We start from the raw sequence: 12,658 nt of genomic DNA on the forward strand, positions 1-12,658 counted from the left end.
GAGAGTGTCTGAAACCAAGGACAATGTTGACAGAAAATTAAGACAAACTGCCCACATGTAGAAGATGTACTGGAATAGTTTTCCCCAATGGAGAAAAAAAAAAAATTAAAAAAAAAAAGCCTCAATATCTTACGAAAGGAATGATACAGTGACCCCCCAGGGTCTGCGCTTGGAGGGACAGGAGACCTTTCCGTGTCTCATGTTCCTGTCCGTCTGTCTGCCAAACTGAGCCACAGAAAGCTGTACTTTGCAGGTAGGATGGAGTCAGTTCCATTCCGATACCTACAAGAGTGCAAACCAGCTAGGGTAGGCAACAAAATGACAGCCTCCAGTGGCAGAGAATTGTTGTATTATTGAATTACATTTGGAAAAGATCAGGTGTTTAATTTGTAATTATTAAGGATGTATAATGATTTGGGGGAATATTCCCCTACAGAGAACTTTAGTGTTAGCAGTAGTCCCTGACAGGATTTATCTTTGATTTACATGCTCCACTACAGTGCTATTCAATATGATGTTTTAAAAAAAAAAAAAAAAACCCAAACAAACCCAAAAGGTACCCGATCATACGATGAAACTGAGAAAATCCAAACTACTGCTAGCTGGTCAGTACTCAGGTGTAGAAGAGACTCATATCCCTGAAACTGGTTTTTGGGAACAAAGGTCCAAAAGAAACTTGAGTTATTTTGGTAGCTTTCAAATGAAGTTATTCATATTTATGATTTAAGTGAAATGGAACAAAATTTGATTAAAAGCAGTAAGTGTGTGCAACTTCCTGTAACTTTAAAATTTCATTTCTAATTATGTGCTGAGAAATATAATTAAAGTCATCTGCATACCAAAATAAATGTTATTTACCAATGAAAAATTAGAATTCCTTTGTTTCCCTGATAGCTTGGCTCATTAAGCAAATTTAAATGGAGTCACTGGTGCTTTGCAATAAAATGTTTGCTGTCTGTTTCTAAATCAATGTTAATAACTTTCACTATTTTTATCACTGCAATTTTTCATGTCTCTGACATATTATTCAAGATGTTTAATGGGAAGCAGTACACTGTGAGAGGAGGTAAAGCTTGGTAGGAAGGTCTGAAGCTTGAGCCAGGAGTGGGCACGTGGCGAGCCAGCCGGAGCCCTGGAGCCAGGTGAGAAATTCATAATCGCGCCAGCAAGTTTCACAAATTAGTTTCCATTTTACAGTAGAAGAAATTTTAAAACCTTTCACTCTCTCACTGTACTCTGCTAACAGTGTCTGCCTAGGTTTACTAAACATTATTTCAGCTACTTGTTGTCCCCAAAGGAAACCATTATCCTAGGTAAAAGTATTAAAAACAAGCCTTCATTTAGAGAAAAGGAACTGTCATAACAGCCCTTACTGTTTTACATTCAGCTGTGTTAAGAATACTTCTGCTCTAAATTTCTTATTCTTTAGATTGACCTGATTAGACTGCAATTATTAAATTTAAAAAACAAAACAGCAAGGCCCCAAATACTCATACTTTGCTGCAATTACTTCCAAGTGCTCAAACGCTTATATTTTCCTTACTTTTGCATGTGTTGTATGAGATTCCTATACTGTCTCAAATCACAAGGGAAATCACTGGATATGTTATAAAGTATTTGTCCAGACCTGGGGGAGGCTGGTTAGTTCACCAGCAGGTTACTTCACCAGTTCATCTTCCTACTATCTTAAATTCCTGACAGTTCTCCGTATCTGTCATTTGAAAGATACCGGGCTGCAGACATCATAACACAGCACAACTACTTTCTCTTTTTCTTATTACAACATTTAACTGGAAAATAACAAAAACACAATAAAATTTAATTTTATCTAGACGTCCAAACATAACTGTCACATAAGCTTTCCAAATTCGGTTAAGTATACTGAGCCTGTGGAGAGTATGCAGTTTGAAACACTTTACTGTTTCAAAAATACATGTAAGCTACATAGTTTTCTGGAATACAATGAAAAGCTCAACCCCAGATCTGACATGCACTTGAAAATTCAATAATCACCTCAAACACTCTCAAATATTTTATTTTACTGCAGTGTTTTTAATCCTAACAATGGAAAACTTAATTTTTCACTCAGTTGTACCTTCATTAGACTCAGCCAACAGCTTATAGAAGTAAGCTGGCAGTAAAGAAACACCACCAACTACTAGAAAACACTGAATTTCTCAGTGGTCTGATGCAATACGTAGCAACAGAAATTAAAATTTTCTTTTTTTTTTTTTTTTTTTCCAGAAGTTAAATTTTTTTCCCCTGAGAACACAGGTTGTGTCGAAACACCCAGCAAAGACCCAAAACTCTGCAAACATATTTCACAAGGCTTTAAAAGTCTGGTAAGTTCTCCAGCAGAACATGTAGCCATATGAACTAGCACACATAAAAGAGCAACAACGCATGCATGCTTCCTAGAAAAGAAAGAAGACCAAACACTTCCTTTTGTAATTTGTTTTACAGTGTCAGATGCCGCAATACACAGGAGTGTTATGAAATTATTATAAACCAACTTGATCATAGAGAGATTAAAACCAAATACAGGAGTATTACTTGAACTTCTAACCTTAAAATATGAGGAATTACAAGATACAGCTAAGAGGCAGAATAAGCTGATTTCAGGACTGACATTTTCAACAAACATGATGGCTACACTGAGGTAAGATCACTGAGTCTGCTATGAAAATTTAAACAGAGAGCAAGACTGTTGCTTCATAAAGAAGTCCGTATATGTAACAGCAATTGAGCAAGCTCTGAGACTGCACAGTTGAAGATGTCAAAGAGGTAACTGGAAGTTAGATCAGACAATAGTCATTAAATGGAAAACAGACTACGCTCCTGCAGAAGGCGTCCTCAGAAAAAGATTTTAAGGCTGAAATGGTAGCAGAGATGCTGTTATCAGTTGATAGGTCCTTGCAGTCAAAAAGGCTCAAATGTAAACTGAGGTACTTGAGGCAATTTGATTTGCTAGAGACTGATTAAGTAACTTGGATTCTGTTAAGACAAAGGTTGAGAAATTTGAGATGAGAAGATGAAAATACTCCCTCTACAAAATGAAAAGAAAAAAAAATAACTACTACAGTAGACATAAATAAGACATGGAACCACCTGAACAATTTTTTTCTAAGAATCGGAACAGATTTTGTCCCCATTCATTTTTTTCTAATATGCTTCTCATCCAGTCTCCTTAATTTTGTTTATAATTATAGCACTTCAATCTTAATTTCTCTAATTCTTTGTTTAAAACTGAGAAAATCTCTTAGACTATAAATAGAAGAAAGGCTTTCTTCTTGATACAAGAACATAGGTGTGGGTTGGCTAAAGTAGAACATTATGCTCTTCAGTCTAAAGACCATTTCTTTTTCAAATAATTTATTTTGCACATCTGAAATAGCTAGGAATACAGTTGAGGGCCTGGCTGCAGAGGGTAACAGTGACAGGTATATTAAAACCAGAGGAAGTGAGAACATTAAATATGAAATAAAATCTACTAAAACAGTAGCTCTTGATTTTGTTTTTTATTATAAACCTCAGTTTCAGTATAAATAAACTTTCCACAAAAAGCATAGTAAAAATTGTTCAGAAAAAGTTTCAATTTTGAACCATGAAAAAAATTGAAGTAAGCTCTGAGGTAATATCCAGAGGCCTGGCGTAAAGCTTTCTTTGAACACTTAGGCCAGAGGAAACTTGACAAGGTTGGAGGCATGGTGGATGTCAATTCGATACAGCTTCAGAGATTTTTTCCGAGGGCTGAAGTCTAGAAAATTCAAAGAGGGTTGGTTTTTTTTTTTTTTTTAGCATACCTCTTTCTCTACCTTGTCTATTAGACCTCAGAGAATTTAGTGGTCTTCTGGAACCTCAACGTCTACTGCAGTCTCTCATGTAATGCAAATAAATTACCTCCCTATAAACTAATTTTATTATGCATTTTCATTTCAGATGGTCAGAACAGAATTTTAATGCTCATATTTAAAACCAGGAGAAAAAACTGTATGTTGCTTTATTCAAGTAACCCACCCATTAAAGAGATTAAATGCCGTGCTGACACCAACAAAGAAAATCTATGAGAGTACATAAAACACAACCGGATTGCTCAAATCACTAACATCTCAATAGCAAACACCCTTCTCCTAGGGATACCACAGTCCCTTAGATGCTTTACTGTAATGTATAGCATAATTTATCAAGTATAATTTATCAGCCTTTTGTTTTTACATTTAATTTAAAAAACAGCTGCTCCTTCTTTTACATTAATATAGACATAAGGAAGCACTTGTTCTTTGAAGATTATTCCTAAATGCAAATCCTGAGGAGGCTTCTCTTTAGTTAATTTAGTTCCCTGACTACATCACGTGCCAGGAATATTACTTATTTTACTGCAGAAAGCAAATTAAGAAGTAATACTTATTTCTGAATCGAGCATTATTTTCAGAACTGTCTCAATAGTTTTACGATCCACTATATCTGAAAGACCAAATATTAAAGCAGTATGAATGTCAAGTCAATTTAAATAAATGTATTTCCCAAAGAGAAGATATTTTCCTTTTTTTTTTCTTAATTTGCTCAGTAGCAAACTTCTACTACAAGAAGTGTTGCTAACTCAGTATTGTTATCTCTTAAAAATAACGACCAACAGTGTCCTTATACATAACAATGTTTTACATGTCACAGCACAAAAAGCAGAGAACAAATTAGCACAGAGAAGAAATTTATCTCACTGAACAGAACTGCACGTATCTCATCAGAGTAGGGAGCTTTAATAAACAACTACAGCAAGGCAACAGTTTATGTCTGTGAACTCAGAAACAGTTTTAAAAAATGTGCGTAATAACAAGCATTGTTTACTTACAGTGTGTGACTCCAGCCAGGGTTTGATAGAAGGTAGGGGTATCACTATCATCAGTGAGTGTCACATATACACCTCCAGACAGCAGCCAACGGGAAAACGTGAAAGCATCTTTGTTGTGCAATAGCCAAACCCTGAACTTCTCATAGTTTACCTTTTCACCCTGTAAGAAAAATAAGAAAGTGTGAGCTGTTTTTCTCTGCTTTCTCAGTACCAGTAAACAGGAACCATCCAGCTGTATGAACAATAATTGGGACAATGTCCTATAAAAATAAGTACTAAAATAATTTTTTTCTTTGGAGCCATGCCTGTTTTTCCATTTCATTCTGAAATACAGCACTGGGAGGGAAATTAGACTCCTCAGCTCTCTCTGCATTTCAACCACCTACTCAATGTGTCCTTTGGAAAGTCATGTACTCTGAACCTCAGGTTAAAGGGATTAGAAGAAAAATGGTTACTTGCAACTCAAAATAACAGAGGTTATTTTTATGAATTTAAATTTATTATGATAGATAAAAGCTCTTATGTGCCAAGTAACAGGTGCTATAAAATCATAAACATTCTGTTATATCTGCGCAACTATACAAACACTTAACACAGAAAAACTAGATTTGTGAATAACTAATAATATGATTAATCGCTGCAGTAGCACGTCAATTTTTTGCCTCTATTGACCAAAACCCACTCTGGAGCATACATGTAAACATGAATGTCAATTCACAGTATCTCCTAACTCAGCCCTCTTGCTGGATGTCTTATGGAACTGCCTGTTCAGGAATACATAAAAACTATAGATTCACAGAGTTTAAATACTGGAGAGGCTGTTTAAACCATTTAGTTGAATGGTTTCCAAGCTGTGGCCATGAAACCATAGAGATCAGCAGACTAATTTCTACAGGACCTACAAAACTAACTAAAATCCAAGCAAACCTATTATCAGTAGACAAACTCATTATATGGAGATCCTAATCTCCATGAGACATAAACAGGGGTCTGCAAAGTGAAAGAGGTTTCAAGTCATTGATTATTTAAACTTCCCTAATATCACAGACCATTAAACTTCGCTGAATTACATCTCTACAGAATCCAACAGTTTGCATTTGGCCACGGACTATCTGCAACTGCCAACTACAGAAAATTGAAAATCCACTACTTACTTTGCCAGTTTGCTCAAATGGTTAATCACCATCGCTGCTAAAACATTTGCTTCATATTCCAATTGTAATGGATCATTTCAGATCATGCCTCTTTTTCGTAGACTAAAGAGCGTTACATTTTTCTCGAACAAATAAATGCAGAAATACCCCAATATTTACAGCTACTATCATAGACTTCCACATGGTTATAATTCAAGGAAGTCAAGATGCTACACTGCTATTCCATCACCAGTTTAATCTGTATAGATCCACACTACTGACTGACAGCACGGTCCTAACCTTCCTCTTACCAAATGCTGTTTCTGATCCTTCATCCCTTCTCTTTTGTGACAGCAATCACATTAGTGCAGTCATGTGGCAAAACAGATCTAGCTGAAAAATAACTTATAGGATTAGAAGCTACAGAAAAAGGGCTTACTTCTCAGCCAGATCAGTTTCCCAATCCAGTTCATCAAGGCATCATATAAATACTTGAGCCAGCACAAAGTTAGGAGAATGACAGTCAGGAAAAGGCCAACTCAACAACATGGACTTTGCAGGACTTAACCCATTATGGAACCACTTGCTTAAGAAAAAAAAAACAACAAAACAAAAACAAACAACCCTCTACTGCCAAATTAACAGAGAAGAAAAAAGCAGCCCACAATTTTATTTTTTTTTATTTCTCTAACAGTTCGGATCAGAGACAAGATCATTTTCTTACTACCTGTTCCACTCTACTTTCCCTCTACTTTTTGCACTGCTTTCTGTAAACGCAGCAAGAGCTGTGTCACGTTTCACTAAAACTTTGCATCGTTGCAATTGATTAGAGGAAGGACAAGGAAGAAGAGGGACAGGAAAACTTTGGACAGGGGGAAAAGGCATTTGAAGCAAGTAAGGTTTACAGCTGAGCCATGATGGAACTTGAGCAACTAGAGCAATACAGGTATCACTGAATTTGTTTCCTGTATTTCAGAAACAAGAGTGAGGAAAACTCAAGATGCATTTTAAAGCTTATATTTCTAGATGAGTACATGCAATAATTCTGAAGAACAGGAGTACCCATAAACATCATCCTTGAAAGCATAAACTCATCTGCCATACGGCAGGAAGGAAGGCCCACAGCAGGAACATTAAACTTTCTCACTCTCCAGCAATGACCTAGTATGATTAACAGGCCAGTAAATCCTGCTGAGTGGGTTATTACACTATTTTCTTTTTAAAAGAAAAATCAATACACAGCATTTTCTTGAACAGGAAAATGGTATGAAGCCAGATTGATACTTCTCTTCCTGCAAGACTTCATAAAGCATTTCTGGATTTCTTGGACAGTGTGCAATTAACTTTTAGGGTATAATTCATCACACCATATTGATGGGAAATTATAAATAGGAAATACTGAAGTGGGTCAGCTCCAGAAACTGGACTGCAATATACATATGATTTATGATTCCAGCCAAGAATGAAGAATGTAATCATTGCCTACAAAGCCAACATGACACCACCGCCAGATTAAATGAGTCTGCCTCAGCCAATGCCTATAACCAAAGTTACCTTCAATACAGTACAATAAAATTTAAGGTAATGAAGTAATCTGATATTCACAAATAAAGCTTCTAGTCAACCAGTTTTTCAGTGGAATGTATAACGATGACTAGATTTTGCTGATCTGTGGTCCTCTGATAACAAATGAAGCAACCAAAGCACAAAAACCTGACAATTCATCAGGATCACTAGTGCCAAAGAAATATCTGTGAATATTTAAAAGTAACAATAGCCTGTTTTAGAGGACTTCAGCAAACTTCATAAACATTACATCTCTCAAACAACCTAAAGCATAAATAAATGTTGTAGCTCCTAGCAGGCACAGTGAGACAAAAGTAATACTATAAAACTACTCTTTTTAAGCAACCACTGCTGGCAGGCATTTTTAAATCCAGGATGCAGACTTCCCTTCCCCTCTCAGATCTGTATTCTAGATTTTTTCCCCAATCACAGTAAAATGTCCACACTAATGAAAAAATTCCACTAACAATATTAGTAGTTAAATTTACTTGGTAACATGATTACCCTTAGGAAATGATACCTTTCAAACTAGCACAGTAAGTAAAGCAGCATGGAGAATGCCTACATTTATATACCAAGCTGCAATTCACATCAATACAAATTAATGTAATATTACAACATAAGAAGCTATGAGCTTTTACCCAATTTAAACAATTGTCCATTTGTTCCCATACATGCACAAGCATGTATGTCAGAGAAAAACAAACTACCCAATGTAATTTTCACTTTTTTGTAAATACAAGAGGATAAAACCTGTGTGAAATACCTCAGAGAAACATTTCTTGAGTGACTCTGGGACTTTTCCATCGACCACATGCAGCATCTTCTCCATCTCTTCACGGACAACATAACTCCCAGATTCATTAGAAAAGAGACTAAAAATGTCTGAGGAAGTAGAGAAATGTTTAAGCAACTATGGTGGTTACATTTTTCAATTATTAAGTTCACAACTGGCTGAGAATGCCAAAAGCTGTGCAACAGCTAAAGGACTAAAAACTTAGATTAATTCAATTTCAATATAGCTCAACAAGGTTTAGGTCAAGAAGTACCTCCTTTTTCTTTTACCATTGTCCACTAATCAAAAGGAAAATAAATACTATCAAGTCAGATTAACAAGGAAGACAAAACAACAGAAGTCAGTAGGCAGATGCTTTCATTTGTTTTGAAAAATATCAATGCCGTCCTCCTTCCTCTGCCCACATACAGTGATCAACAGTCTTTCTGTGGGATCCTAACATTTACATTCATGATGACTTATCAAATATTTCATTTTGGTGAGTACAGAAAACAAAAATGCACTGAATTTCAAAATACACAGCTAAAAATGTCTAAAAATATACTGTATTTACTGGCAAATGTATGGCCTGGTTACACATAAAAATAGGGACTTAGTATACCACAATTTATGCTTGCTTTACATAAGCGTATTATACACTCACTCTCCACCATCCTGTTGTTACTGTTCTAAGTTACATTACTTACATTTTGCTTTCTCTTCCTCTCTGCCTCTTGTAAGTAGAACTAATCCAACTATCAAGTTATTGAAGTGCAGCCCTTTGGATATTCCTCCAAATGAACAGTAGATAACCTAGAATAATAAAACAGAGAAGTTAACCAAAAAGTTGACAGGGCAAACAGGGATGTCAGAACTAAAAGCAACAACTTATACTAAGGCTCCTTCTTATGTAGTTTTTAGGCTATTCATCTCCCATTCAGCTAAACACACTCCTGATTTCAATTCTGTTAACTTTCATAGCTCTTCCAGTATCTATAAAACAGCCTTTCCAGGGGCTTTTATTTAGCGAAATGCAGGTACTTTTCCTGAACAGCAATATAAAAAAAAAAAAAAGAAAAGCTAAAATCCTCCAGTGAAGACAGCTTCTTGCTTGCTCACTGGTGCTATCTCCCCAGTCTTATCAAGGTAATGAAGATGAAATCTCCTCCAGACTGGGCTTTGATAGTCTCAAAGCCATCAAGAGGTTGTTGGAGCATCAAGTGTTTCATTGCCCCAGTCACGGGAGATACACTTCCAGTAAGCCATCAAAAACTGCTGCTTTGAAATGCTGTGACACAAAAAAAAACCCCCAACCTTCCATCAACAATACCTTAACTACCTTATCACTGCAACTGTTGCTAGAATGACCATTCCAGTTTAGTACCCTGCTCTAACAATAGTCCTTAAATCTTGCTTCCAACAGAAAGCAATAGAAATCAAGACTTCTATTTGGAAGTTACTCGAAGATCCACAGAGCCGCCACCAGGAACAATGCTGTCAATGGAAGGGCTGAAGCATTTACCTTTCACATGAAAAGTAGTCTGTACACTGCAGCTTAACTTACTCAACAGCATCTTAACAGTGATTCAATACTGATACATGAGATATGAAGGAAGGAAGTCATTTTAGGACAAACAGCAACTACTTTTAGTAAACAAGAATTACCAATCCGCTTATTGCAATGTACTACTTCACCTTGCCTCTAATACTACAAAGCACAAATTAAAATATATATGCTATGCTGCTCTTCAAACATGGACTCCTCCTGTAATCCCAAATCTATTCCTACAAGCACCAGTACTTTATCAGTATCACAAGACAGAAATCTGCATTAGGTAATAGAACTTAAAGCAGTCACAACTTATCAATTATTCTCACATACAAGAATTATTTCAGTGTCTACGTCTTATAATTTGATTTCTTATAGATATCACACTGTACATCTAACCATAAAGAGAAAGTATTAAGTCTAGCTGATGGGTAACTATTACTGTGAAAGACCAGAACAAAGTGATTTGTCACTGATCATGGTTTGGACAGTAGGCTTGTTTGCTGAACTTGTTTTTTAAATATAACTTTTTCAGAGGGAAAGATAAAGGAACAGAGATCAACTTCTATTAAGAAAAGTATTGTGCACATTTTAAACAGTAATTTCTTTGCTTGCATCTGAATTACATTCTAAATAAACAATATTAAAACCAGGATGCATACATACAGTTATGTACTGCTTTTTCATTTTTCTCCAGTAAAGCCTTGAGTATATTCTTTATATGAGAATTTAGCCAAATAGCAATAGCAGACTTCAGAGGTCAGCAGGGCTTCATAATTAATGCGGACAGATTCACTATTTTGTGTATTACCCACAAAGCAGAGTGAATCATTAGTAAACCATGGGATGAAACCCACAGATCTTAACTGCAACACCTGTATCCCTTCCCCCTGCCTTTTGTTTGTTTTTAAACATAGGAACTACAACCAGACAATTCTAAACAGCTAAAGCGACAGTTTTTTTGACCTTCTAAGCTCTGTTTGGGGTTTTTTTTTTCCCCTTTGAAACTACAAATGCTTGCATAATACATTTTAGCCTTTTTTGCAAGCCTACCAAAGAAGCCATGACACCTTGGGGCCCACAGACAAAAATCCACCAATCTACAGAATTAAAACACTTTTAAATTTTTTTAAACTTCCACCATAACCATCAGGAAACATTTACACTCAGAGGTGACTAGAAGACAACAGCGAGAGATGGTATGTGCAATTGGAGTGACACTTGTCCTCTATACTATCAGCAGTTCTGGAAAAAACACGTGTCACTAACATTATCTTAAGCATGTGAAATCCTGTGAATCTACCCAACAAGTTAAAGTTTTAAACACATCAAAATAATCTACTTTTTAACCACGATAAAACAAAATCACTACAGGGATGTACAAATTCTCATACTAATTAGGACTTCAGTTTTGAAGTATAAAGGTTGTTACAGCACAAAATCTACCACTGTATGAGGACCTGCCACAAATAGCAGAATTAGGATCATAAACCTAGTGGATGCATCCAGTGAACACTCTAGTATAATAAATTTATGTTTGAAAAACCACAGGAATAATTCTAAATCAGATTTTAAAAAATAAATCAAAACTACATTTAAGTCCGATTAGAATTTTTCCTGTCTCTTTGCAGACATGTGCAGCCTACATTTAATTACTTTTTTAAAGTACTTTCCATCTTCTGCCTCTCTTAAACACTGTAGTTTCATTGCTGGCTTAAACCAGTGCTAGCCATTCACCTGCCCCCAACAACTCATTCCCACCCACACACCACTTCCAACATCTATGCCAAAACAAGCATTCATGCAGCAGGACTATGAATGAAATCAGGGAACCAACTTGGGTTTGAATTAACCATTTTTGTTATCAGGTTTCATTAATCCAGCTCAAAGTGGATGACCTCAGGGTGAGAATAAGTAGCCAGGATTAAGCTGACTGTGAAACTGGTATAAAATAACTACATAAATGACATTTCAAATATTACAAGAGACCTACACGCTACCATAACCATGTAGGACATTCAGTGTAATCAAGTGCAGTCTATTATCAGTTGTGCCCTTCAAAGGAGTCAGACAGCACAACATGACAAGGGAGTGGAATAAGGAGGAAACCAATTCTCAACAGGCTGAAGTCCCTTTGCAAAATGCGAGTGCCATGTCTCCCAAAGACTGAAAAAAGTTACCACCTCACTGATGCAGGTCTATATGCCAGGAAATTGTTTACCAAAGAACTGGCAGCTGTCAATATTTGTTACTCTAACTGTAAGCTAAGAAATCAGTAAAGTACTTGGAAAGAATTTGCGCCTTTTACATTGATAAAGCAAGATGTAACAAAACTTGTTGCCAAAAGATTTATCTGCTTTAAAACAAACAGCTCAACACTGGAAACAGACGTGAGAGAAAATAAAATCTTGCTGCATTATTAAAAAGACCAGCTTTTGAGGTCATCTGCTGACCACTATTTGTTATTAATAAAAGAAAATTTAGCTTCCTTCGCAGTTTAATCACTTACAATAATGTTTCATAATAAATTACTTGTAAATCACAAAGTGACAGTAATCTGACACCTTTCAGAGACAGTTCTGAGTAAAGATGGAAACAAACTGACAGCAGTTAAAGGAAGCCTCTGTGAACAGGTGCAATAATATCACTGTGAGGCTTTGAACCTGTAGTTTTTCCTATTAAAAAAAGGCAGAAGAATCAGCTGAAAATTCCCAAAGAGTATATTATATGCCTATTAACTTCCACATCTGCAGAGGCTGGCACATGTCTCCTTGGAGTCTCTCGAG

At 36.0% G+C, this 12,658-nt stretch overlaps 1 protein-coding gene across 3 annotated transcripts in view; it reads right to left on the minus strand.

Moving 5' to 3' along the window:
- USP32 (ubiquitin specific peptidase 32) overlaps positions 1-12,658 on the minus strand; it is an 81,384-nt gene that overhangs the window by 41,370 nt on the left and 27,356 nt on the right. For all 3 annotated transcript variants that reach the window (XM_052802949.1, XM_052802951.1, XM_052802950.1), the window contains exons 3-5: positions 9,031-9,136; positions 8,315-8,433; positions 4,850-5,009 (exon numbers count right to left, since the gene is read on the minus strand). In XM_052802949.1, the coding sequence (XP_052658909.1) occupies positions 4,850-5,009; positions 8,315-8,433; positions 9,031-9,136 (385 nt within the window). The remainder of the gene's footprint in view (positions 1-4,849; positions 5,010-8,314; positions 8,434-9,030; positions 9,137-12,658) is intronic.

Source organism: Harpia harpyja, chromosome 12 (assembly GCF_026419915.1).
Source record: "Harpia harpyja isolate bHarHar1 chromosome 12, bHarHar1 primary haplotype, whole genome shotgun sequence".
NCBI lineage: Eukaryota > Metazoa > Chordata > Aves > Accipitriformes > Accipitridae > Harpia > Harpia harpyja.